The following is a 27,017-nucleotide window of genomic DNA, read 5'->3' on the forward strand; positions in this document are numbered from 1 at the left end:
TTCACACAACTCCACATGAACTGCTGATAATGTGACACATCCTATGTGACTGAACTGACTTCGTCAACTCTGGCTCTCTTGCCTGGGACTCCCTCCTTTTCATAGGCCCATATATGTAAGCCCACCTGTGGAATGCCCCCACTCATGCATCTGACAAAATGGATCTTTGCCAACGAATGCTTATGCTCCAAATAATCTGTTAGTCTATAAGGTGCCACGGGACATCTTGATGCTTTAGGCAGGGGACCAGACTAGAGGACCTCCTACGGTCACTTGCAGCCCTAGAACTCTATGATTCTATGAAAGTCAGTCTTCTGCTGTGTCACAACGTATTTCTGGAAGGCAATTCCCTTTTTTTAATGCTTGGAACGGAAGTAAAAGTTCTTTCCAAATAGAAATTTAAAAATAATGTCTGATAGTAAATATGGATGAATCTCTGGGCTTGTCCGCACTGCTACTTTACCATGCTGTAACTTCTTCACTCAGAAATTTAAAAAAAACACCTCCCCCTGCCCAACCACAGCAAGTTACAGCACTGTAAAGCACTGTGGAAACTGGTTCCCAGTGCTGTTACCTACTCCCTTCATGGAAGTGGTTTACGTACAGCGCTGGTTGCTTCCAGGACTACATTATGGAAATATCCTCATTCTGATTGATTCCATGTTTGTGCTTCCTGCCTGCCTTATGGGTTATCCTGGGAAGGAGAAAGGCTAAGGGAGTAAACCCTGACAGAAAATCCGGAGTGGAGTCCGAAGGCGGTTCAGTGTCAACTTCTGGCACTGTCCCGGCAACTCCTGCAGATGAGCTGGTACCAGACGTGGAGGTTATCCTCTCCTTTGGACTAGATCAGTAAAGCCGAGAGGGGGACACAGGTGTCTGGGCAGCCCAGTGTCTCCATAATAAGTGCCCAGGCTCGTGCCCGGAGTGGTACTCCGGCATTGCTGAACAGCGTTGCATCAACATGGGAGGCAACAGATACCGGTTATAAGCTCTTGCTCGATTGGCATAGAGAACGAGTGCCAGGGGTTGCCTTCGACTGTGGGAGAGATCCTCGCATCTCACTGGACAGTCACCGCCTGCCTCAAGCTGGGCAGCCCCCAACCAATAGGGTACTGTCCTGCTACAGTTCACCTGCCTTGCTGGGTGCGTGAGGCTTAAGGTTCCTGAACCTGACAAGTGACTGAAATTTGGGCACCAGGCAAACCAATAAGAAAATCAACAAGAAATGAGAAACATCAACAATTTAAGCTTGCTTGCTGGAATGTGCAGACCATGCTGACCAGCTTGACTGAAGATCTTCAGGCCATCAGTGACACCCAAAAGACCGCTGTCATCAACGAGGAACTCAAGAGGCTCTGAGTTGATATCTCTGCACTGCAAGAGATGCAACTCGCAGATTCGGGATCTCCAAAGGAAAAGGACTACACCTTTTTCTGCCAGGGTAAAGCCCAAGAAGAACCCAGAGAGCATGGTGTTGGCTTTGCTGTCAGAAACACCCTTCTACAAATGCTGGATTTAGTCATGGGCGGATCAGAAAGACTTCTTCGGATCATGCTTCAAACTTGTGCCGGTCCCGTCCACCTGATCAGCGCTTATGCTCCAACCCTGTACGCCACACCAGAAGTAAAAGACAAGTTCTATGACGTGCTTAGTGCTGCTGTAGCGCAAATACCTGCTCGTGAACAACTGTACATCTTGGGTGACTTCAATGCAAGAGTTGGAGCTGATTGGGCCTCATGGCCTTCCTGCTTAGGCCACTTTGGTGTGGGAAAAATGAATAACAATGGACAACGTCTCCTTGAACTGTGCACGTACCACAATCTGTGCATCACAAACACATTCTTCCAAACGAAGCCACAGCACAGAGTGTCATGGAGACACCCACGCTTGAAGCACTGGCATCAACTAGACGTGGTCATCACTAGGCCCGTATCTACACGTGCACGTTACTTCGAAGTAGCGGCACTAACTTCGAAATAGCGCCCGTCATGGCTACACGTGTTGGGTGCTATTTCGATGTTAACATCGACGTTAGGCGGCGAGACGTCGAAGCCGCTAACCCCATGAGGGGATGGGAATAGCGCCCTACTTCGAAGTTGAACGTCAAAGTAGGGCACATGTAGACGATCCGTGTCCCGCAACATCAAAATAGCGGGGTCCGCCATGGTGGCCATCAGCTGAGGGGTTGAGAGACGCTCTCTCTCCAGCCCCTGTGGGGCTCTATGGTCACCGTGTGCAGCAGCCCTTAGCCCAAGGGTTCTGGCTGCTGCTGCTGCAGCTGGGGATCCATGCTGCATACACAGGGTCTGCAACTCGTTGTCGGCTCTGTGTATCTTGTGCTGTTTAGTGCAAGTGTGTCTGGGAGGGGCCCTTTAAGGGAGCGGCTGGCTGTTGAGTCCGCCCTGTGACCCTGTCTGCAGCTGTGCCTGGCACCCATATTTCGATGTGTGCTACTTTGGCATGTAGACGTTCCCTCGCAGCGCCTATTTCAATGTGGTGCTGCGCAACGTCGATGTTGAACGTCGACGTTGCCAGCCCTGGAGGACGTGTAGACGTTATTCAACGAAATAGACTATTTTGATGTTGCTACATCGAAATAAGCTACTTCGATGTAGGCTTCACGTGTAGACGTAGCTTAGATGTAATAACCTCAAAAACGTCCTTCTGACACGCAGCTATCATACTGCTGACTGTGATACAGATCACTCGCTAGTTTGCTCCAAGCTCAAGCTGAGACCCAAGAAGCTGTACCGCTCTAAACTTGCTGGAAGGCCCCACATTGACGCCAGAAAGACGGCAAACTCGGAGAAAGCTGAAAAGCTCAGAGAGACCCTCCAGGAAAATCTGTGCGGCGGCCCTGGGGGCGCCGATGCAACATCCAAATGGCAACATCTGAGGGATACAGTTTACAACACGGCCTTGTCGGTGTTTGGAAAAAGAGCTAGAAACACGAACAACTGGTTCGAATCTAACTCCAATGAGATGATTCCAGTCATTGAAAAGAAGCGCGCTGCACTCCTGGAGTACAAACGCTCACCGAGCCAGAGTACCCAGTAAGCACTTAGAGCGGCCAGAAGAACAGTACAGCAGACAGCCAGGCGCTGTGCCAACAACCACTGGCTCCAGGTATGCAGCAGCATCCAGACCGGCACTGACTTTGGTAATCTCAGAGGAATGTATGAGGGTATGAGGAAGGCATTAGGACCCACACAGAACAAGATGGCACCTCTGAAATCCAAATCTGGTGAAGTCATTGCTGACAAAGCCAAACAGATGGAGCGCTGTTTTGAGCACTACTCCGAGCTGTACTCATGCGAGAACATTGTGGTTGACACAGCCCTCGATGCCGTCGAGCTCCTACCAGTAATGGACAAACTGAATGAAGAACCGAGTGTAGATGAACTGAAGAGAGCCATCGACAGCATTGCAGCAGGAAAGGCCCCTGGCCAGGATGGTATACCACCAGAGGTAATCAAGTGTGCCGCGGACACACTCCTGGAACCCCTACATGAGCTACTGTGCCTGTTCTGGAAAGAGGGTGAGGTTCCACAGCATATGCGTGACGCTAACATTGTAACGTTGTGTAAGAACAAAGGAGATAGAAGCGACTGCAACAATTACCGTGGAATCTCCCTCCTAAGCGTCACAGGTAAACTGTTCGCTTGCGTCATCCTTGGCAGACTCCAGAAGATTGCTGAGAGGGTGTACCCCGAATTGCAGTGCGGATTCCGCGCAGATAGGTCTACCGTTGACATGGTCTTCTCTCTAAGGCAGCTGCAGGAGAAGTGCAGGGAGCAAAGCAAGCCACTCTGCGTAGCCTCCATCGACCTGATCAAGGCCTTTGACTTGGACAGCAGGGATGGTCTGTTCAAACTGCTCCACAAGATAGGCTGTCCTCCATGGTTACTCAAGATGATCCAGTCCTTCCACAAAGACATGAGAGGAACCATCCAATATGACAGCGCATTATCGGACACTTTCAGAATCAGGAGCGGCGTCAAACAAGGATGCGTGCTTCCTCTGACATTGTTAGGGATCTTCTTCGCACTCTTCCTGAAGCATGCCTTTGGATCTTCAACAGAGGGCATCTTGCTGCACACAAGATCTGATGGGAAACTGTTTAACCTTGCAAGGCTGAAAGCTAAGTCTAAGGTGCCGGAAGTCCTCATCAGAGACATGCTGTTCGCAGATGATGCTGCTGTAGTGTCTCACACAGAAGACCAGCTTCAAAAACTGCTGGATCAGTTCTCCAAAGCGTGCAAGGACTTTGGGCTTACCATCAGCCTAAAGAAGACAAACGTACTCGGTCAGAATGTTGCTGAATCCCCATCAATCAGCACTGACAACTATACATTAGAGGTCGTCCATGAGTTCGTTTACCTCGGGTCCACCATCACTGACACCCTGTCGTTGGACACTGAGCTAAATAGGAGGATCGGAAAAGCGGTCACAACTCTGTCCAGACTCAGCAAGAGAGTGTGGAACAACAACAAGCTGTACACTCACACCAAAATGCAAGTCTACAGAGCCTGGATCCTCAGCACCCTCCTTTATGTCAGCGAGACTTGGACCCTCTACGCCCACCAGGAAAAGAGGCTGAACGTCTTCCACTTTTGCTGTCTCAGGCACATCCTTGGAATATCATGGAAGGACAGAGTGACCAACACCGCTGTCCTCAAGCAAGCTGGAATCCCAACCATGCACACCATCCTCAGGCAGCGTCGACTCCGCTGGCTTGGCCACGTCCACAGGATGAATGATGGAAGGATTCCAAAAGACATCCTGTATGGTGAGCTAGCCTCTGGCAAAGGACCTCCCAGATGCCCCCAGTTGCTCTACAAAGATGTTTGCAATAGAGACCTCAGAGAGGTAGACATCGAGCTGGACAACTGGGAAGAACTAGCAGACGACCGCAGCAGATGGAGGCAGGGGTTGCACAAGGGCCTTCAGAAGGGCGAGATGAAGATCAGACAGCTAGCAGAGGAGAAGCGAGCGCACAGAAAGCAGAATAAGGACTTGCCAGACACCCACTACATCTGCAAGAGATGTAGCAAGGACTGTCACTCTCGTGTGCGTCTTCATAGTCACAATAGACGCTGTAAATGAAGTCCTCAATTGAAACTTTAAAGGGCACGATGCATTGTCTATGCAGACTGAAGGATGCCTACTACTACTAGCTTCCTGCCTGCAAAGGGTTCCCTATTATGGTTCACCTGACAGTAAGCTGAAGCTTCTGTTCATGAGAAACATGTTTTAAGAGACACAGACCCAAATGACTTCCAGAGTTCATAGGTGTTTGTGGACTTACAAAAATTTCAAGTGCAAAATGTACAATTCAAAACACAATATATAGATAATCTTTCATTCATCAACTGCTAAGTCCCTAGTTCAGAAATGCATGCTTTCCAGCTAAGAGTTCATGGAATTATTGCTCTCAGATTCCAGTGTGATGTTAGGTATAGACTCTAAAATAAACTAAGATTTGATTTTTCCCCCAGGTAAGAAGAGTGAAACTCTTTTTTTTCTTTTGCTCTTGAAATTTTCATTACCTTAAAGGGAATTCCTGAAAACAGAAAAATCCTCCCTCTGCTTAATGCATTAAGAGAAAGCGCAGAGGAAAAAGAGTCTATCACCTTGTTTTCATCTCAGCCTTACTTTTCTTCCAATACTGTATACTACTCTAATGTTAATGTCTTCATTTCCTATTTCCTCATGGCTGAGGCTGCAGGAGTAGACCAATGGGGTATTGCTGGTTGTATGGTACATATGGTATCCAGTGAGTTTTGATAGTTAGCTGCAAATTGAAATGTGTGTGGACACTTGAGGTAACAAGTGTAAACAAGCTTGATCTGATGGCTTGTCTTCCTCTTCACAGCATCATCTTCCTGGAAATTGTAGCAGACTAGTGAAGTTGCAAATACAATCTATCACATTTGTAGGAGATGATAGGGAAATTTTGCTTCTAAGCTACAAAGGCTTAAGTTGCCATTGTAAGTGATTTAAATTGGCAGTATTATGAAATTATGAATGCCTTGCTTGGATGCAGCAGAAAAAGTGCGTGGAATACATACTGCATGAAAAAGAGAGTGATTAAAGATAAAAAAGAAAATATTATACAAGCATATACAGACAGGTGAGTCCAGACCTGGAATGCACTTTTGAGATCCCCTTTCCAATAGGAAGGTGCCTATTTAAATATGACTTCAGGTTGAAAAGTTCATATGATCTGGAAAAGAGGTATAAAGCTTCTTATCTTCTGCATAAAAGAAGCATAAAAAAGCACAGAAAAAGAATTCATTTGTGTAAAGCAGTAAAAGAAAACAACATGGTTGCTTTTGGAAACATTATTAGGAATACATACAGAATACAGGGACTTATTTAGTTTCATAAAAAAATCAGTTTTAGGAATTCTTTACTTTTACAGTTCACCGGAAGTAGCAAGAGAATCAATCATATTAAGATTCCCGAGAGCTACAAGGACTGTGTATATACAGGATTAGAAGTGCACTATAAAAATTCTGCCTAATACATCATCAGTTGACAGTGAAATAAGAGTATTGTTCAGCTCTCTGTTCCACAGCTATACTGGTTCTGCAGTGCTAATAGGAGAAAAATGCAATATTGTACATCTAATGTTTTTGTCACTTAAATAAGGACATAAGAATGTGAGTAAACAGGAGCAGATCTGCTGGTAGAAGGAGCCATAGTTGCATAGTAATATTTCAGAGTAGACTCTCACTGTAAGGCTATGTCTAGATTATAGTAATTTGTTGACAGAACCTTTTGTTGAAAGATATCTTCTGACAAAACTTCTATCGTCAGATAGTGGCCAGACTGCAAAGCGATCAAAAAAGTGATCTGCTCGGTTGACAGAGAGTGGCTGGACTGCCTGGCTGCTTTCTCAACAAAACGGCCAACTGGAAGCACAGCACACAAGGCTGCCTCATGTCCCAGAAGCTGGGTCTGTCCACAAAGGCTCCACAGAATCTCCAGACTGGCTCTCTGTTGATATATCTCTGTCAGCAGAGGCATTCTGCCTCATGGGGGAAGGGTGGATCCCTGTTGACAAAAGTGCTATGTTGTGTCAATTTACTGTTGACAGAATGCCCTTGAGAATCTGGATATTCCCCAGGTTTTATCACCAAAGTCTCTGTTGTAGGCATAGCCTAAGAGAACCTGAGGAACAGCATTCCAGTGGTTCCTTTTAAAGGACACGACATGCATGATGTAACTTCACCATTTCATGCCAGAACATTTCTTCAGTATTAACTCAGAGTGGTGACAGAAAGAAACAGAGGATCTACTATCATCTGGCTACTAGCCAGGATAAGCAAGAATGGTGTTTACCAGAATCTGGGAATGGGTGACAACAGATGCATCACTTGATGATTACCTGTTCTGTTCATTTTCTTTGGGGCAGTTGGCATTGGCCACTGTCAGAAAATAGGTTACTGGGCTAGATGGGCCTTAGGTCTAACCCAGTATGGCTGTTCTTATGTTGACTTTTGTGGATAGTTCTTTTACTGACATATAATTACTGTGCTTGCTTGAAAATAGAAATGTAACATAGAACTGTGGCATCAATCTGTCTTGACAATGTGGCTGTGGTTCTGTTTGTCAAGTTGAAACAGACTGACCAGCTTCAGTAACCAAGTAATCAGTGTTCAGCACTACAATATAGGAGATCTGGGTTTGAGTCCAGGAGTCAGTATGATGTTACTTGCACTGGCCGAACTGGGAGCCCTACAGAGAAAGTGTTACTTAGCTCCTGGGCAGAAAAGGAGTACTTGGTAGCACTTAGGGCTTCTCTTCACATACAGTGCTGCAGCTTTAGTGAAGACACTACTGCACTGATGGAAGGGCTTCCCTCATCACTGTAGTTAATCCATCTCCACAAGAGGCAGTGGCTGTGTTGGCGGAAGATATTTTTCCATCAGCATGGCACTGCCTGCACCAGGGGTAAAGTTGGTACTGTGTTGCTCAAGGGTGTAGATTTTTCACATCCCCGAGTGATGTATTTGTCCCAATGTAAGTCTGTAGTGTAGATCTGGCCTGACAAATAATTGCTGAATTAAATGTAGCATTGTCAGGCTCCAAAGAGAGGTTTGGCCATAGGGATTAGGGGTGTGCATAGGAGGATAAGAGGGGAATTAAGGTACACACTTGTAATTACTATTGTTTAATGTTTGTATTTTGTTAGCACCGAGACAATAGGGTCCTGTTGTGCCAGCCACTGTGCAAGCATATAACCAAGAGATGGTCCAAAAGAGTTTACCATTCAAGTGCATTATGAACTGCAACAGATGGATAGATGGAACGGGCAAAGTTGAGGAATGGAGCACAAGTTAAATGGGGAAATGGGAGAATAATCATCCAAAAGACCACAAAAGAGTGCAAAAAGTGGATCATTTAGTTGACAGACCTGTCATTCAGATTCTGATGCAGAGGGAAATGCAAGCTTCTTTCAAATGGAATGTATCTGGTAGGAAGGATCTTCAAAATGAAAATTCTCTGACATGTACATTATACGTAAGTGTGAATATTTTCATAATAGTACAGTACCTAGAGATGGAGTGCAGCGTACACAGGAGATCTACCTTTAAGCTGTTAACTGGGACTAGAAAAACTATTTTTCAAAATGAGGCTGTAATGGAACAAAGCCATGCAGAGCTGTGAAAATACAGTGCATTTTCACGCTGTAGCTGTTCTCAGGAGACTTTCTAAAGAATTTTCAGGGAAAATGATGGACAGAAGTAGAAGGATAAAACAATGAATATGAGGGATATGTAGCAACTGCGGGAGGGAAAGGAGATTTTATTTAGTGTTAATGTAAAATGGAACTCATCTCACACTCTCTATGTTTTCAAATTTAAAATCCCTTTCCATGATTAATCAGCCCTACTCTTCGCTCTAAAAATTGACATCCCTCTTTTTAGTATTTTTCTTTTCTTTACATGCTTATCAGATGCCTGTTTTAAAATGTATGGATAAGGCCTTTTTGCTAGTGTTCAGTTGTATGCCTGTTTAATTCACATTTGATTTTAATGTTGTAGAAATATTAATTTATTATGAAAATACCATGTTGTCTGTACTGGTAGGATGAGTTAATTAAATATATGGCTAATTAAGATTAACATTTATATAGAGATATGTACTTCCTGGGAATTAGACAAGGCAATAACATCCCTTGGCATATCAGAAATATATCCTTTTTCAAAGAATTGCTTATATTTTAAAATTGTTATTTACATTTTTGTTGTTATTCCAGCTATGTTGAAATAGTTTTATCAAATTATGCAACTCTTTTAATATTACCTGATCTGAGTTTAGCTAATAACCTCTGGGAACACCTGCATTAGGGAACCTGATCCATTTATTGCTTTGAAGATCATAGAATAGTAGGACTTGAAGAGACCTTGGAAGGTTTTCTTTTTTCAGCCCCCCAATACTCAGGGCAGGACTGAGTATTATCTAGACCATCCCTGACAGATTAAGCTCTTACACTGGCCTCATAAGTTGACTGGGAACCACTGGGACCAGAGCACAGGCTTGATATGCTCATAGTTGCCTGAACTTTGGAAGAAGTGGTGGTTGCCTGGTGCATACTTTTCGGTGTTTCCATATTCAGTTTCAGATACCGTGAATTACCAAAAATAAATCTGGAGGTGATACATGCATAGATCTTGTGGCTCAGTCTTCTTCCACTAGTAACAGGTGGCATTTCTTAATGAGTTGCAGAGGAAAGACACTTTTCCTCACTGATGTTACCTCATCATCCAAGCTCAGTGAGGAATCAAAGAAGATCCCTGAGGCTGGGAACTGTATATTTTCGGTGGAAGAGATGGCACAGAGTCTAATTGTTTTTTTCATTACAGTAAACCCTCAATTTAACAGACCCTGATCAAATGGACTTTGGAATAACAGACGTTGTCTGCCAGCCCTCCTGCCCCCCACTAAATAAATGCCATAGACTCACCAAAGCTGCTGCCAGGACTGGAGGAGCTGCCGGAGTGGCTGAGACCGCTGGAGCTGGAGGGGCCATAGCAGCGACTGGGGCCAGAGGAACCAGGATGGGGGGGCTGCAGCAGGGCACAGGAGCTCTCCTCCCCCAGCTCTGTGTGTGTGGAGCATGTTGCCGCCTGGCCACTGCTGCCCGCAATGGCGCTGAGCAGCAGCCAGAGTGTCAGAGGCTTGCTGCCTGCTGGCAGGCTGGTGGGTGGGCATGTTCTATTTTCACACGGGCATTTCAGAGCCAGGGGCTGGAGGAGCTGCAGCACTGAGAGCTGCAGGAGGTGGAAACAGCCAGGCCGGCATTCAGCTCCTCTCCTGGTAATTGGGAGAGGGGGACGGAAGTGTGAGGGGAAGAATCGGGGGGGGGCAGGGAAGAGGGGTGACCAAAGACAGGAGTGAGTGGTGTGCTGGGAAGGTCAGTGCATCATCATACAGTATAACCATTTGGATGTAATGGACTTTCAGCATTAATGGACAACCCTTCCCCCCATTAGTCTGTTAAATCAAGGGTTTACTGTACTTCTGTCCTGCTTGGGTTCCGTTTGAGCCAGTGCTATATGTCAAGAAGGCAAATGCTATATGGTTTGTTGTCATGGTGTCTTAATAATGGTAACAGTTGCATTGTTAGAGAATGGTGCACTGAGTTGGCTGTTATCAGCATATGACTGGTAGTGGAATCACTGTCATCTCAAAATCTCTTCAAATATTCTTATATATGAAAAAGAGAAATTGAAGACCCTGTAGGCCCTGCAAGCTTCCTTTTTGGGAAAGAGGAAGAGAGACAGTGACGGATCACCACCATCAGTGTTACAATAGGGAGAAATGATTGGAGGCATGATAATGCTGTTTTATTTACTCCATTTATGCCTGGGGGGTTTATTAGCAATGCCTTGTGCTCTGCTGCATAAAAAGCTGCAGAACTCCAGCGGAGTGAGTATAGAGGTTGAAAGAGTAATTGTATTCACTCCTTGGTCTCTCTGCTAAGATGACTGGAAAGGTATCAGTGAAAGATTGTTTTACTGCTGTGACTGTATTCACTACCAGCCTAATGTATTTGAGTGAAAGGCTCCATATTCAACCTTACTAGTCCTCCTGTGTTTTATTTTTAAAGTTCTTTGTCTTTTGAGGCAATTTTCAGAAGTGCTGATGGTTTTACTTTTTTCATTGTTTGCAGGTTTCTAACCTCTATCTTTATGACAGCGTGCTCATGCTGGCCAATGCCTTCCATAGAAAGCTGGAGGACAGGAAATGGCACAGCATGGCAAGCTTGAATTGCATGAGAAAATCCACCAAACCTTGGAATGGAGGTCGATCCATGTTGGAGACTATTAAAAAGGTAAGACTGTATGAGGTTGGAAGCCCAGTGTGCAATGAAACCCACAAAAGAACCAAAGTGCTGCATTTTTTTTTCTGGTGAAGTTCTTTAAAAAGAGCAGTCCTGTAACAGCTTAAAGAATAACAATTTTATTTTATTGGGTAATGAGCTTTTGTGGGAAAGACCCACTTTCTCAAAATCTGAGGAAATAGGTCTTTCCCACAAAAGTTCATTCCCTATTAAATAAAATTGTTAATCTTTTAGCTGCTACAGGACATCTTGTATTTTGTGAAGCAACAGACCAACATGGCTATACTTCTAAAACATCTTTAAAATTACTTAACTTTGATTTTAAATGATTATTAATGAACCTGCATAGTCATGAAGGTGCATCGTCTACAGCTGGTGACTTCTTGGCTATGTTTGGTATAAGTCACATGAAGATGAATAGTTGCGTAACTTTACACATTTGCCAAAATGGATGAAACCTTAAGTAGTCTGAGTGTGCCATGATTAAGGTTTACATTCCTTAGTAAATCTGCTAGCAAGGTTGCCTTTGAGGGGAAAAATGGTAATCTAAATTTTTAATTGATTTCACATTACCATAAATCTATGAGTCCAGTTCATATGCACACTCTGTCACTGTTCCCTGGATAAACACACTTTTTATTGAAACCAATATGTCTCAGCAATTCAGCATATGTCATGAAATTTTGTTTTGGTGAAAATATTCCAGCCAACTCTAATGACAAAACTGTTGTGTTAACAGTTTAAAGCAAGGTTAAATTTTTTTAGTTACACCACTGTTAAGCTGGCATAAGCTTTGTTCACCAGGGTTTTATTAACACTAAAAATACATCATAGTCAGCCTGACTCAGTTGGCAGCACATCACTTGATGCTCTTTTTTTTTTTTCCTAATCCAGAAGATCATGGTGTCATGTTGTACATCAGAATTTAATCAAATTGAATCATATTAAGAGTTGTATCAGATTCAGGCAAGGTTCTTTTCACTAGCAGATATTCTTGTGCAAGTTAAAGATCCCAAGGCACTTTTCAAAACAAGAAGTAGATGTATCTTGGCTAATGTTCTCTTTTGCAGTAAGGTATTTTTTTGTAGTCTAAGGCTTAGTCTACACTAGGCAGGTAAGTCAATTACAGATACAAAATTCTAGCCAAGGCAATTGCATAGCAAGAATTGACTTATCTGCAATCAACTTACCTGGCTGTCTTCACAGAAGTAGATTGACGGGAGAAATGCTCCTGTCGACTTCCTTACTCTTTTTGATGTTGAGGAGTACAGGGGTCAATTGCCAACCCCAGATAGTTCAATTTCATGCATCTCTACCAAGAGCGTGACAATGAACTCCAGAAGATAGACCCTGACTTGGTTGATCTTCCCCATAGTGTAAACATACCCTAAGTCTATGTGTGAGTGAGTACAGGGCATGTCAGGGCTACCATAGTAGTTTAACTGAAAGCATTCGCAACAATGTTAGGATACCAAGAGTATGAAAGATTATTTATAAATTTTGTATTCTAATATATTTAACATTGTTTCCTTAGGGCCATATAACTGGGCTCACTGGTGTTATGGAATTTAGAGAAGACGGTTCCAACCCCTATGTCCAATTTGAAATACTGGGCACCAGCTATAGTGAAACCTTTGGAAAAGACGTGCGAAGGGTAAAGATTCTGATTTTTTTTTCCTTAAAAAAAAAAGAGAGAGAGAGAGAGATAGAGCCCACTTATCTGGGAGAAAGTGCCATCATTTTAGAAGGAATGGAAGAAATGTTTTTGTTCACAGTATAAAAGTCACTTATTACAGAAATAATGTTTTCTAATTTGTTAAATCTTGAAAGATAATGTTTATACTGTCAGAAGGGAGGACTGCAAATTGTCCTCAAATGTGCAGTATACTGTAATGTACTCATATTCTATACTGATATAGCAAACATAACACTTTCAGGTGAAATAATATAATTGGCATAACTGAGACTAATCCTAATCATGAAACTAAATTGAATATTAAATTAGCAGAAAATGTAAAGCCTTTTGAAAGCACAGTCTGTAAGAACCTGGAAAACTGGAGTCAGTATCATAATGTGATGTTCTATTTGAAGACAGAAATGACATATCAAAACTGTGTAGTAGAGCAGACAGTTTGGAGTGCGTTGGGAGACAGGACTGGTAAAAATGGTCATTAGGATGCTGTTGTAGGATAAGAAAGCCTAGCTGGAAAAGTTCATGCCAATGGAGGACTGTAAATTATGGTTAGAGCATTAATAGGAAGAGTTGTTTTTCTCTGGTTTTGAGTGTAACATAAGCTGAAATTGGTGTTTTTGCTGGCTGTCATAAAAATATTACTTTTAAATAATTTGTATTAGCATACCATTTCTTATATTGTGCAGAGCAGATGTGGGCAATTTTTTTTCCTGTTTGGATATCAAACCAACAATCAGAAAAAAAAACATTCGGTTCAGTTTAAAAATACGTCTTTGGAATTTGTTTACAACCAGGAAAAATGTGTTTTGGGCCAGCAAATTCGTTGTAAGCACTTCCTCCTGTAGTACCTCAAGCCCAGTGGCTAAAACACATACCTGAGAAGTGGATGTGCAGGTCTGAATCCTCTGCTGGGCAGGAGGGATTAAAATGTAAATCTCCCCTGTCTCACAAAAGCAGCCTAATCACTACAATCTGGGCTATTTTGGGTGGGCTTCTTTCAATCTCTCCTGATGGAGTTCTACATTGCCTAAATACTGAAATATTCAGTGGGCCAAAGAGAGGACTAAGAATGATTGTTACATCTTCTTCTGAACCAACCAGATAGAATATCACAAGGCAGTGAAGGGTTTGCTGGCCAGTAAGAAGCTTTTCCCATCAGAATCAATCAGGTCCAATTTGCAGATAGTTTCAGTCTACTCCAAACTGCCCTTTTTGGTGAACAAATAATTTGTATGAAAAGAAAGGTGACTAAGGAGACAGAATTCTATAGTGGGTCTCAGTTTGCAAAATGTTACAGGTTTTTTATTTGTTTGTTTTTACTATTCCAGTTAAATTTTCCTGATTTTTTTTTTCTAATGGACACACCTAGAGATTTTAGTTAGTTTTTTTTTGTTTGTTTTTTTTTAAATAAGGATTCTTAGAAATAGAAATGGTGAGAAGTTGTCTGAAGTCTGTCTGGCACCACAGTTGCCCTGTGTATTTATCCATCCATATATTCAGACATTGCTCTCTGATTTTGGATGCACAATTTTTGAGATATATTAAAAGACCTGGATTTTCAGAAAGGCGCAGTGGGGCTTTGCTGCAGGGTCTATGTCCTGATATGGTCAATGGCCATTAAAACTGTTGGAACAAAGCCTGGACATGGCGTATGAAGCAAGCAGGAGGGTTTATTACACACAGCACTGGCGGAGTGTCACTTCGCCCATCAGGACTCAGTGGAGCACTGCCAGACAATAGATTACAATTGATTCATTGGATGCTGATGAGCAAAGGGGGTGGGGAGGGAGGGAAACTATGGCATGGGTGTTATGCAAGCCTGGATAGGTTCTAGCAGTGAGACAAAATGAGCACAATAAGGCAATAATCTAAAAAGGTTACATAGTGTCTCCACCCGTATCTTGCAGAACACCTTATCTCTAGTATGAGTGTTTTATTTCTTAACAAGTTACTTAAACAAAGCAGATATGCAATAACATCTATGTGTCTAGTGGGATTAATGATGTACCTACAAAAGTAATGATAGCGCCTTCACATGGGCGCATCCAGGGGTGCTTATCTAGAAGATTAAAACGAAGAGACAATAACAGCATAGAGCAATGACATATTTGTTTTGAGTACCAGCCTGGGATAGCAAATGGGATAGTGCTCTATCTTGGTTCTCACATGCATGGCCTCTTCTTGGAATGTCATTGATGGGACACCTATCCTTCCCTTCAAACTCCGAGTTCCTTTCCGAGTTGGGATGATCTTTCCTGGGTCTTGTTGGTCCCAAGCAGGGGTAACTTTCCACTCATGCTAACTGGGTTTCTGAACTATCAGATTATAGGTCTGCTCCAGATTTTAGGATTCGAATAGGGGGTCTTTATCAGAATACCATAACCTAACTCAGAAATTTCTGTCCTACAAAACCATAACAGTAAAAACAGGTAGCCTGGTTCTCATGAGAGACTTTAACCACCCAGGCATTTGTTGGGAGACCAATACAACCCTTGATTTCAGAAGAGCAGACTTCAACTCCCTGAGAGAACTGATGGGCAGGATCCTCTGGGAAGCTAATATGAAGGGGAAAGGAGTTCAGGAGAACTGGCAGTATTTTTAAGAGGTCTTATCGAAGGCACAGGAACAAACCATCCCAATGTGCAGTAAGAAAAGCAAATATGGTAGGCAACCAGCTTGGCTTACAAGGGAGGTCCTTGGTGAGCTCAAACTCAAAATGATGCATATAAGAAGTGGAAACTTGGACAGATGACGAAGGAATGTAGATATATGGCTGGAGAATGCTGGGGGTGGTAATCAGGAAAGTAAAGCACAATTGGAATTGCAGCTAGCAAGGAATGTGAAGGGCAACAGAAGGGTTTCTACAGGCGTGTTAACAATAAGAGGGTTATCAGGGAGGGTGTGGGTCCATTATTAGATGAAGGAGGTAACCTGGTGACAGATGATGTGGGAAAGGCTGATGTACTCAATGCTTTTTTTGCCTCAGTCTTCACGGACAAGGTCAGCTCCCTGACTACAGCACTAAGCAATGCAATATGGAAAGGAGCTGGGCAGCCCTTGGAGGGGAAAGAACAGGTTAAGAGCTGTTTAGAAAAGCTAGACACACACAAATCTATGGGTCTGGATTTAATGCGTCCAAAGGTACTGAGAGAATTGGCAGATGTCATTGCAGAGCCTTTGGCTATTATCTTTGGAAACTCGTGGAGATCAGGAGAGATCCTGGATGATTGGAAAAAGGCAAATGTAGTGCCCATCTTTAAAAAAAAGGGAAGGAAGACAATCCAGGGAACTATGGGCCAGTCATCCTTTCCTCAGTCCCCAGAAAAATTATGGAGGGGATCCTCAAGAAATCCATTTTGGAGCACTTGGAAGAGGGGAAAGTGGTCAAGAGTAGTCAATATGGATTAACCAAGGGCAAGTTGTGTCTGACCAATCTGATTAGCTTCTGAGATGAGGTAACTGGCTCTGTGGACATGGGGAAGTCAATGGATGTGATACACATTGACTTTAGCAAAGCTTTTGATACAGTCTCTCACAATATTCTTGCCCATAAGTTAAGGACATATGGATTGGATACCTGGACTTTGAGATGGATAGAAAGGTTGGCTTGATGGACATGCCCAGTGGGTAGTGGTCAATGGCTGAACGTCTGGTTGGCAGTTGGTTTCAAGTCGAGTACCCCAAGGATCAGTTCTAGGGCCAGTATTGTTCAACATCCTTATTAATGACCTGGATGAGGAGATGGATTGCACCATCGCAAATTTATGGATGACACTAAGCTAGGGGGTCAGGCAGATACATAGGAGAGTAGGGATAGGGTCCAGAGTGACCTAGACAAATTGGAGGATTAGGCCAAAAGAAATTTGATGAGATTCAACAAGAAGTGCAGAGTCCTGCAGAATCCCAAGCACTATTACAGGCTGGGAGCCAACTGGTTAAGTAACACTGCAGCAGAAAAGGAGTTGGGGATTACAGTGGATAAAAGGCTGTATATGAATGAACAGTGTGCCCTTGTAGCCAAGAAGGCTAACGGCATATTGGAGTGAATTAAGAGAAGCGTTTCCAGCAGACCTAGAGAAGTTATTCCTCTCAGCACTGGTGAGGCTTCCTCTGGAATATTGCACCAAGTTCTGGGGCCCCCAGTATAGAAAGAATGTGGATGCATTGGACAGGGTTCAGTGGAGGGCAATGAAAATGATTAAGGGGATGGAGCATATGACCTGTGAAGAGAGGCTGAGGGATTTGGGTTTATTTAATTTGCAGAAGAGAAGAGTGAGGGGGAAATTTGATAATAGCCTTCAGCTTTCTGAAAGAGGGCTCTAAAGAGGATGGAGAGAGACTGTTCTCAAGATAAAAGATAGTAGAACAAGGAGCAATGGTCTGAAGTTACAGAGGGAGAGGTGTAGGTTGGATATTAGGGAAAGCTGTTTCAGCAGGAGCGTGGTGAAGCACTGGAATATGTTACCAAGAGAGGTGGTGGAATCTCCATCCCTAGAGGTTTTTAAGTACAGGCTTGACATAGTCCTGGCTGGGATGATTTAGTTGGGGTTGATCCTGCTTTGGGCAGGGGTCTGAACTAGAAGACCCCCTGAAGTCCCTTCTAGCCCTAGAATTCTATGACTCTGTGATTCTATGATTAGATATTTAATTTCCTGCTTTACCAGGAGGTATCTCTGAAGAATTTAGATCAGGTCCTCAGCTGTCTTCCTTTGTGAATCATTCTATTTGGCTAATGAAAAATTAAGGTTACTTTGGCAGGCAAAGCTAGCTGTTAAACAGAGCACTTAACTAGGTTGGGAGACCCGGATTCCATTGCTGTCTTTGCTACATACAACTTCAGTGACCATGGGTAAGTCACTTAACTTTTTGACTCAGCTTCTCTCTCAATAAAACCAGTACTGCAATGCTTACACCTAATGAGAATTACTTCCATGTATCTGGCTAGAAATCACTTTGGAAGTGTAAATGGTTATTATTATTCATATAAGTTTCATTGAGCATATGTACTAGAGTTCATACAATAAATTGGAGCAGAACAGGCTGACTTTTTGGGTAAAATCCCTGCACCTAATAATGACCGGATAGGGTTATAAAGAAGCAATGGTAAGACAAGAAAGCAGATGACTGACTATTTGAATTGGAGACAGATGGTGATGTTTGATCTCCTGATTTGTTAATGTGAAAGATTTCCACGTTTATAATTGATATTAAATGAGAGGATCACATATTATATTGAGGCAAAAAGATGGAGGAGGGCTTAAGTCTGTTCAGATACTTTCATTGTTAAGGAACAATGGTATTGAGTGCAAAGGCTGAAAGAGAATAGCTGATTATTGCAAAATATTGCTTTGAGCTGGGCAAAATCTGAAAACATTTATCTTTTAGTCTAATTTGTGGAAATAGTAAAGAAAGTGTATCTAACTGGAAACCCATAGGAGCAAACAAAGAAGGTGATATTTTTGTACAGCACAAGTACTATAGAATTCATGTGAATATGATATTTTTAATCTTTCTTTATATTCTTATTCTTATGTGACATCTCTGTTGCTGGAGGTTTGCAACCATGGAAGTCCATTTTATTCAATTTTTGGCTAATGTCTTTGTGGATAAATATTCCTTTAGATCCACAGGGGATACCACATCATCCATCCAAGATCCTTCATTTTCTGCTTCATGTTTTTCTGCTCTTAACTTTCCCTTGAAGTGCTTATAATCATATCACAAACTAAACTAGTTAAAATTTGGCCTGCAAATCAAATCTTCCTTTTTGTTTGATATCTGACAAGTTTTTGCTGAATCAGCATCCCCAAAACTTTTTCATTGACCATTCTATCAATGATATTTTCAGAATTCTTCTATAATACTGGAAGATGAAGGATTGCAGTTTCTTTATCATCAATTGCTAGGATGTCCATTATTTCACAGCAAGACCAGATGTAAGTTGTTTCAGAATTTAGCTGTCAAATTTGTTGATTCTCATCAGATTTTTATTCTCTTGCTATTCTGATGCTGACTTCATTCTCCAGTCTTCCATCTCCTGTAGTGAGGTTTCTTAAGTATCAATAATTTCTCATTTACTGTGTTTTCCCAGGAACCTTGCATACATAAAGAGTTTTTGTCATGTCCATATTTGAGTTAGACCATGATTTTTACTCTATTGTTGCAGCAAAAGTCTATTACAATTCAAAAATATTTTCAGTGACCTGAAAATTTAACAGCAACGAAGGGTCCAGTGGCACCTTATAGACTAACCGATGCCACAGGACCCTTCATTGCTGTTACAGATCCAGACTAACATGGCTACCCCTCCGATACCTGAAAATTTAAGTTCCTCTCTTCTCCTCAAGTGAGAGGCCAATTCTGGTTGATCCTCAGCTGTCCCCATATAACTGTTGAGAGGGCTTGGTCCTATTTCCATAGATCTCCTTCATCTCATATGAAGTAACACTTCTGCTGTAGACCTGTCCCTCTCCAAAACTTGGACCCCACAGACAGTCCACATGTTAGGCATCTGATGGATGAGGAGTGACAGGACACACAGAGACTGTCCCAGCCTAGTGGGGAAGCCAGTGAAAAGTTAATGGAGCATGGTCTTGCACCATGGCTGCCTCTCTGTTACTGTGCCCCTGCTATTTAGTCTTTTATGGGCAGCTTCCATGTGGGGATTTGCTGGGAGTATGACTGAAATGGAACTGTGAGAAGAGACCATGAAACCAGTCAGCAGCATGATGGGGTGCTGTCACAGAAGACCTCTGGGGATGTTCCAAATGAAGTGTATGATTGACTGGTGTTTCATAACTCTTAAGTTCTACTGTACTCTCTCTGGGATAAATGAACTATTTCAGGGAACAAGGAGTGAAGGAGTCCTCATACAGTTTTCCTTCTTTGCACAGTGTCCACTCCCATGAGTATTTTTGCGGGTGTTCTGATCATGCCACTGATACCACCTTGTTCTCTAGGGCTCCCCGCCAGCCGGTCCTGCTGAGCCAGATCCTCTGGTGTCTCCCCCAGCCACTGTACAGAGTTGGGGTTACTGCCTCCTCCTCCCCCACCCCCTGCAGAGCAATGCAGACACTGTTTAACCACAGCTGTGGATGGACAAAGCTCTAGGAAATGTTCCCCTAGAACGGATCAAAACCACAAATAAATGTGTCTCCCTCTGGGTAGATTTGCAAAGGGAGGGCTTATTAGCTAATTCAATTCTGCTATGAATCTATTTACTTGTGAGTTCTTACCCAAATCAGCTGCCTATATATCCAGTGAAAGCCACAAGTCAGGAATGATCTTACCCTGATTTGGGTTTCAGTTCACTGTAAAGTTCACGTAGCACTTTAAAGACTAACAAAATAATTTGTTACTTAACTTAATAGACATCTGCAGTAAGTATTTTTCTTTCCCTTCTTCCCTCTTTTACCCCCACTTCTGTCCTATATAGCTGATTTGTCAGTTTTCATTTCATAATTTTTCTATCTCTCTGTTGTATTTTCTTTGTGCCTGTTTACTTTCATCAGAATTTCCAGATCTGAAGAAGTGGGTCTGTCCAATGACAGCTCATCACATTATAAATTATGTTGTTAGTCTTTAAAGGGCTACATGACTGTTGTTTTGTTTTGTGAAGATACAGGCTAACATGGCTGCTTCTCTGTGTCTATTCCAAATGAGTTGTATGATTCATAACTCTTAACATGTACTCTCTCTGAGATAAATGAACTATTTCAGGGAACGTGGAGCAAAGGAACCCTCACGCAGTTTTCCTTCCTTGCACAGTGTCTGCTCCCATGAGTATTTTTGTGGATGTAGAGGATAGAAGCCTGTGTGACAAACTTTGCATGATAGCTCCATTGGCATGATAGCGCCTCAGTTTAAAAATCTTCTGAGGAAATTGATTTCCTGCAAGCCCTGTGTATAATTCACTAGTACCTTGGCTTTAGTACCATACTCAATTCATGTGCCCCTACCTTGGGAAAGACCCAATTGATTATCACGTATTCCCTCTACATTTTAAAGGAACAATGAGAACACAGGACATATTTTACTGGAAAAGAAGTGGCTGTGATGAACTTATGAATGCATTTTAGAATTTAAGGTTGAGATTTTCAACAGAGCCTAAGTAACTTAGGCTCCCAGTTCCCCCAGGACTTCAATGGATTTTAAGTGCCTAATTCCTTTGAATTGTCTAATTTCCTTGTTTGAAAATTCCAGCCTGTAATTTTACCACATTCAAGGGAAGTTGGTTTGGTAAGAGTTGAGAGGGGAAAGCAAATACAGTTTTAGCTTCAAGGATCATCCTGTAAAGGGTAAGAAATGGCCAAATCAGTCAATCAATCAGGAAAAAAAAGCGGGGTGGAGGAAGAAAATTATAGCCACTGAAGCAAGATGTATTCATGAGCAGAACCTTGGCTAATGAGTTTTTAAAGCAAAGGGAATTTGAGAGGGTGAGAAATGTGAAGGCAGAGAAAGGTGGTGAAATGAGATAAATTGGCATGTAAAATTCAGGTACAGCCTAAGCAGAAGCTGGAGTGAGCCTGACAGGAGCCTTTTTTCTTCAGAGTCAGTCACAAGTTTTGATGTTTTCATTATAGCTGGCAACTGTACTTGTAGGAAAAATGTTCTCTCCACCCCACCACCTCCATTTTTTACAAATACCTTTAAGGATACCTGGTTTGAACTTAACACCAAGGTTGGTTGCTATTACTGTCTGTTAATTGAACCTCGCATTAACTTTCTTATACTGAGCTCTGAAACACTCATTTATAAGACTATTTGTCTGTTTTAATTATATTTTTTCTTCTGGTTTTGATTATTTGGCTTAGCAGCGATATTTTTATTTTAATGCTACTGTACTAAAACTCTTAGTGCATTTAGTTATCCATTTGCGGCCTACTGGATAAAACACTGGCAGGACTCCAGGACTGCGGTGAAACTTTGGGCAGTTCTATACAGTAGGGTCTGAACAGTCACAAGGGTTCCATATTGATAACCCTCACAAATGTTGAATTTTGTGAATATGGGGGGCTTGGAGCCCTGGGGAAACCATGGCTGCTGGGGCTCCCCATCCAGAGCTCTGGGAAGCAGCAGCCGCTGCCACTCTCCACCCCGGAGCATGGGGAGGTGGCAGCTGCCGGAACTCTGTGCCCCAGAGCCCCAGAAAAGTGGCCGCTTGCAGCCACGCAGGAATACTTGAATTTGCGAACCTTAGGTTCACACATGTTGAGAGCCTACTGTACTCAAAATGCTGCAGTGGCACCAGTATGGCGGTGACTCCATAGTGCAGGAGTAGGAAAGATTTTGTGGGTTGGGGGCCACTGACCCATAGAAATATCAGTTGGGTGGCGGCACAAAAGTGAGAACTGTGGGAGAGGGCTGCCAGGAGGTGAGCTTTGGGGTTGTGGGTCTGAATGAGAGAGGGGTGCAATAGTGGGCTGGGGATGGGCATCTTGGCAGGAGGAGGGGTACAGGAGCAGGATGGGGGTCAGAGTGGAAGGGGCTGGAGGAGCAAGCCATGTGTGTGGTCTGAGTCAGAAGAGGGGTGTAGGAGCAGGATAGGGGTTGGGGGTCTGAGTGTGAGGGTTGGGCAGGAGCAGGCTGGGGTGGAGGGTGTGAGCAGTGGAGGTGAGGAGAGGCAGGGTGGGTGTCTGGGTAAGAGAAGGTGCAGGAGCAGGCTGGGATGGGGGTCTGAGTGGGAAGGGGGTACAGGAACAGGGTGGGGTGAGGGTCTGGGTGGGAGGAGGTGCAGGAACGGTCTGGGAGTGCAGGGTCTGAGCAACGGGGGGTGCAAGAGCAGGCTGGCAGTGCAGGGTCTGGGTTATGGAGTGGGTGCGTATGGCTCTGCGCCCCCTGGCCACTCCTAGGCACCACCCTCCACTGCTCTGATTGATCACAATTGCAGCCAATCAGGCCAGTATGGAAAAGCTTCTCCAGGCAGCACCACACTGCCATTCCCCATCAGCTTGGGGGAGGAGAGAACAACAGCAGGTGGAGCTGCTTCCTGCCCCACCCTTCCTCCACTCCACAGCCAAAGCCCATGGGGTTATATGTAGCCCTGGCTCATGTGACCCCAGCCCATGAGGCTCAGGACTCCACTTCCTCTGCCTCACCATGGGCCAGATGCTGGGGATAGGAACCTCAGAGGCTGGATCCAGGCCAGCCACTATCCAGATCTGGCTTGTGGGCCAGACTTATGTCAGTATAACTGCAACACTTAGAGGTGTTTTCACATCTCTTAGTGCTGGAATTCTATTGATGTGGGTTTATCGGGGTAGACCTGGCTTTGGGTTCTAATCTTGGCCCTGCTGTTTGTCTGTTGTGTGACTTCAGGGCAATTCATTTCAGTTCTCTGTGACTGATTTCACCAAGCTGTAACACAGGTGTAATGATACTGACCTCGTTTGTACAGTACTTTGAGAGCTCCTCATGAAGGAGATAAGTGGTGTTATTGGCAATCTTAAGTATAAAGAACCAGTTTACATTCTTAGATCTAGAGAGTCCTCCATGCAGAGATGAAGGATCATCTGTCTGGGTCATTCTGTGCCAAAGTATGTGTTACTTTCTCATTGTAGTCTGATCCTCTTGTCTTAGAATTTGTGTAAGTAATCCATGGGTCTGGAGCTCATGCATGGCAGGAAGCAGAAGGCAAGAAAAGCTTTGGTTTGCACCCCTGCAGCAAATCTGGAATAGATCTAAATTGTTATTTTTTTAAGTAAAGAAAATCTCAACATGGAGGACAGGGAAGAAGAGTCAAGCAAGACATTTAATATCCTTAATGTCTGTACACTTGGGTGAATTCCACCCTATACATTTCCTCTTAAGGATCTAGTGTCCAGTGCACAGAACAGGGAGCTTGAACTCTTGTGTTATATTCCCAGAGAAGAACTAATTCACTCTGATGTCTTATTTGCAATGTTGCTGTAGCCTCATCAGTCTCAGGATGTTAGTAAGACAAGGTATGAGAGGTAGTGTCTTTTATGAGACCAACTTTTGTTAGTGAAAGTGACAAGCTGTTGAATTTATATGAAGTTCTTCTTCTATTGTCTTGGGCAATTTAACCTACCTGTGCATATTTGAACAAGTATTAAAAAGCCTAATGTCAATTAACAGCCCTGACAGCATTCTGAGTAGGCTTAACATTTGTGCACAAGGACAATTAGATTGTTGCAAGCTGGGGTGTGAAGCTACACTTCACTAGCCTGCATGTGTGTCCTGCTGACACATGGGAACTGTTTGTCAATGCATTTTGAGTTAGTCCGGTTTCAAAAGGGACTAGATCAAAGTGCTCTAATAACTTTAACGCTCATCAGCAGGGAGGATGTGGACAGCTTGACTTTAGCAGGTTGGAGTCACTCACAAGTTTGCCACAGTCTAACTGGTCTTGTGGACAAGCCCTTAAATGGTGTTTGTGAAGAGCTTTAATATTATTATAATCATCATCATCCTTGGCAAAAACATGTTGTATAAGTACAAAGGGAGATTATTATTGTGATATTTTATTACTTTTTTTTTAAGTAAGTAGTACAATTATTTCCCTATCTGTCTGGAATGCAGGCTTGTGCACATACTGTATTTCACAAGAAAAACTCTTCAGAACGATAACATTTACCACTGGGTATTCATTTCTGTCATTCCAGCTCGCTTTCTGACAAAGTGATTTTCTGAGATATCATCTGCTTCATAAACCAACCTGACTGTTTCCCTTTGCACTTTCAGGCAGATTGTAGAAGTCACTTTTGCTACTTCTGTGATTCTCTTGTTATTGACTGAAGGCTCATTTAATTCTGTTACCCTGAGAAGAAATCTCAACATTCTCACATCAATGGTTTGTGTTCCTGTTCATTAGCAAATAGCCTATATCTTTCAGAGTTCTGAGTCATTAGATGTCTGCATCTGTACGAACAGAACACACCCCTCTGCATAAAGTATGATTTATATACATAATGGTACTTGCAGGTCTCAGTCTATGCTGGTGAAACCCTTTTCAGGACCTGTTTATATGCCGTCCTATGTGTGAACACAGCTAAAGGCCATTTATTCAAAATGCACCCTTCATTGGCTGTGTCTACTCTAGAGAGTTTTGTTGATAAATCTGTTTTTTTCGACAAAATTCATGGAGAGTCTGTACAGAAAATGTGCTTTGTTGACAAAACTCGGCACCTCCACTGACAGCATTCTACCCCTCTCCAATGAGGAATAACACCTTTGTTGACAGTTTCTGATGACAAATAAGCTGCATAGATGCTCCAGGGGGCCCTCTGGCAACAGACAGGGCTTCTGGTTCACAGGGCAGCCCTGTTTACTGAGCTTCTGGTTGGCTGTTCTGTTGAGAGAGTGTACGAACAGTCTGGCCGCTCTCTGTCAACACAGCAGATTGCTTTTTCGATCTGATTTTGTGTGGGGGTGTGATCTGTCAACAGAAGTTTTGCTGGAAGATCTCTTCCTGCTCTACTGTCTGTCAACAGATTGCTGTAGTATAGACTTAAGCCATTTTGAGTCTGAAATGGATCAGTATATTTTCAATAACTAACTATTTTCCCAGGACTTCTTTACTCCTGCATGCATGCAGCAATGTCATTCTTTAGATTTTTCATATCCGTGGACTCTCCACAAATAGAATATCATGGCATACATGGTATGTTGTAAATTCTACAAGAGTCCTGTCTTCAGCTTTATCTCTTTTTCACATACACAGAATCTATGTTAAAAGGGATGCTTATGACCAGCCTTATATCAGCAGTAACTTACAGCCTTAACTGTGGAGTTTCTACTAAAAAGTACCATAATTTATTGATGACTCTGAAGGATGGGAGTGGGATGTGGGTGGGGAATTAATTCCAGTAGCACAGCACTCATAAAGAACTTTGGAGTAATAAGCTGATGTTCACCCACTATGAAGGAAAAATTATTTCTTTGGGGAAATAGATTTCAGTTTCAAGATTCTATGATCTTATTATAAGGGGGAAAGATGTTGAAAAACACCCTGACAGTTTTCTTTTACTTCTTTGGAAATGCCAGGACAAAGATTATTTGCTGTTCCCTATTACACAGCATCCGTCAGGGAATGAGACAATAAATTCTCTATTTCAGAATAAAGTATGACAGTTTTTCTTCTACTCTAACATTTCTTACCACAATGAATCTTCTTGAATCATGATTGTTATTTAAAGCATCACCAAAGTCTTGAGAATTATCTCTTTGCCATCAGGCTTTTCTGGCCAGCACAATGGGTTTGCAAGATATTAATTATTATGCCATAAAAGGTAAACCAAATTGTTTTAATGAACAAATAAAATAATAGATGTCATTTTGGTTGTAATAAATGCATAAAATAAACCGATTGCGTATATTTGTTTTTACTGGAAAATCATTTATTCAGATTCAAAGACAGTTGCAAGGTCTATATGCCTGCAAACGCACATTCCCTTTTCTGGAGTTACGTGAAACATATTTAGTTCCACTTAGAACATAATAGACATTTAGCACCACTTGACTGGAAGCATAACTGCTTATAGATATAGGCAAGAAATATACACTATAGACAGGATTATAATCGCAAATATGTTTAATTGCATTGTGTTCCATTCTGCATTTACACAGGATTAACTGACACAAGGTTAACATTTACAGGAATATAATTAAGATCCCTGTTACTCATGGCAAATGTGGGAAACTTTTCTTATAGAAGATGCCTAAAGTTTCAGGATGATTTATTATTATTATTATTATTACTACTACTACTACTACTAAATGGCCAGAAACAAAAGGGCTATGCCTATACTTACATTCGTCTTTCAAAAGAGGAATGCAAATGAGGGAAATCCAAAATGCGCATGAGGCACTGATTTATATCTCTTGCACTTCATTTGCATAAGCTCTTTTCAGAAGAGATTATGTCAAAAGAAAGAAACCAGTGTAGACGAGGCTCTTTCAAAAATAAACCCCATCTTCGAAAGAGCCCTTCTTATTTTCTTTCAGGAA

General features: G+C 42.7%; 1 protein-coding gene across 3 annotated transcripts in view; it reads left to right on the plus strand.

The window, feature by feature from the left end:
• The window catches only part of GRID1 (glutamate ionotropic receptor delta type subunit 1), an 898,770-nt gene that overhangs the window by 719,566 nt on the left and 152,187 nt on the right, over positions 1-27,017 (plus strand). For all 3 annotated transcript variants that reach the window (XM_074999453.1, XM_074999454.1, XM_074999455.1), the window contains exons 7-8: positions 11,186-11,347; positions 12,891-13,010. In XM_074999453.1, coding sequence (XP_074855554.1) covers positions 11,186-11,347; positions 12,891-13,010 — 282 coding nt within the window. The remainder of the gene's footprint in view (positions 1-11,185; positions 11,348-12,890; positions 13,011-27,017) is intronic.

The sequence above is a fragment of the Carettochelys insculpta genome, chromosome 7 (assembly GCF_033958435.1).
Source record: "Carettochelys insculpta isolate YL-2023 chromosome 7, ASM3395843v1, whole genome shotgun sequence".
In the NCBI taxonomy this organism is placed as follows: Eukaryota; Metazoa; Chordata; order Testudines; family Carettochelyidae; genus Carettochelys; species Carettochelys insculpta.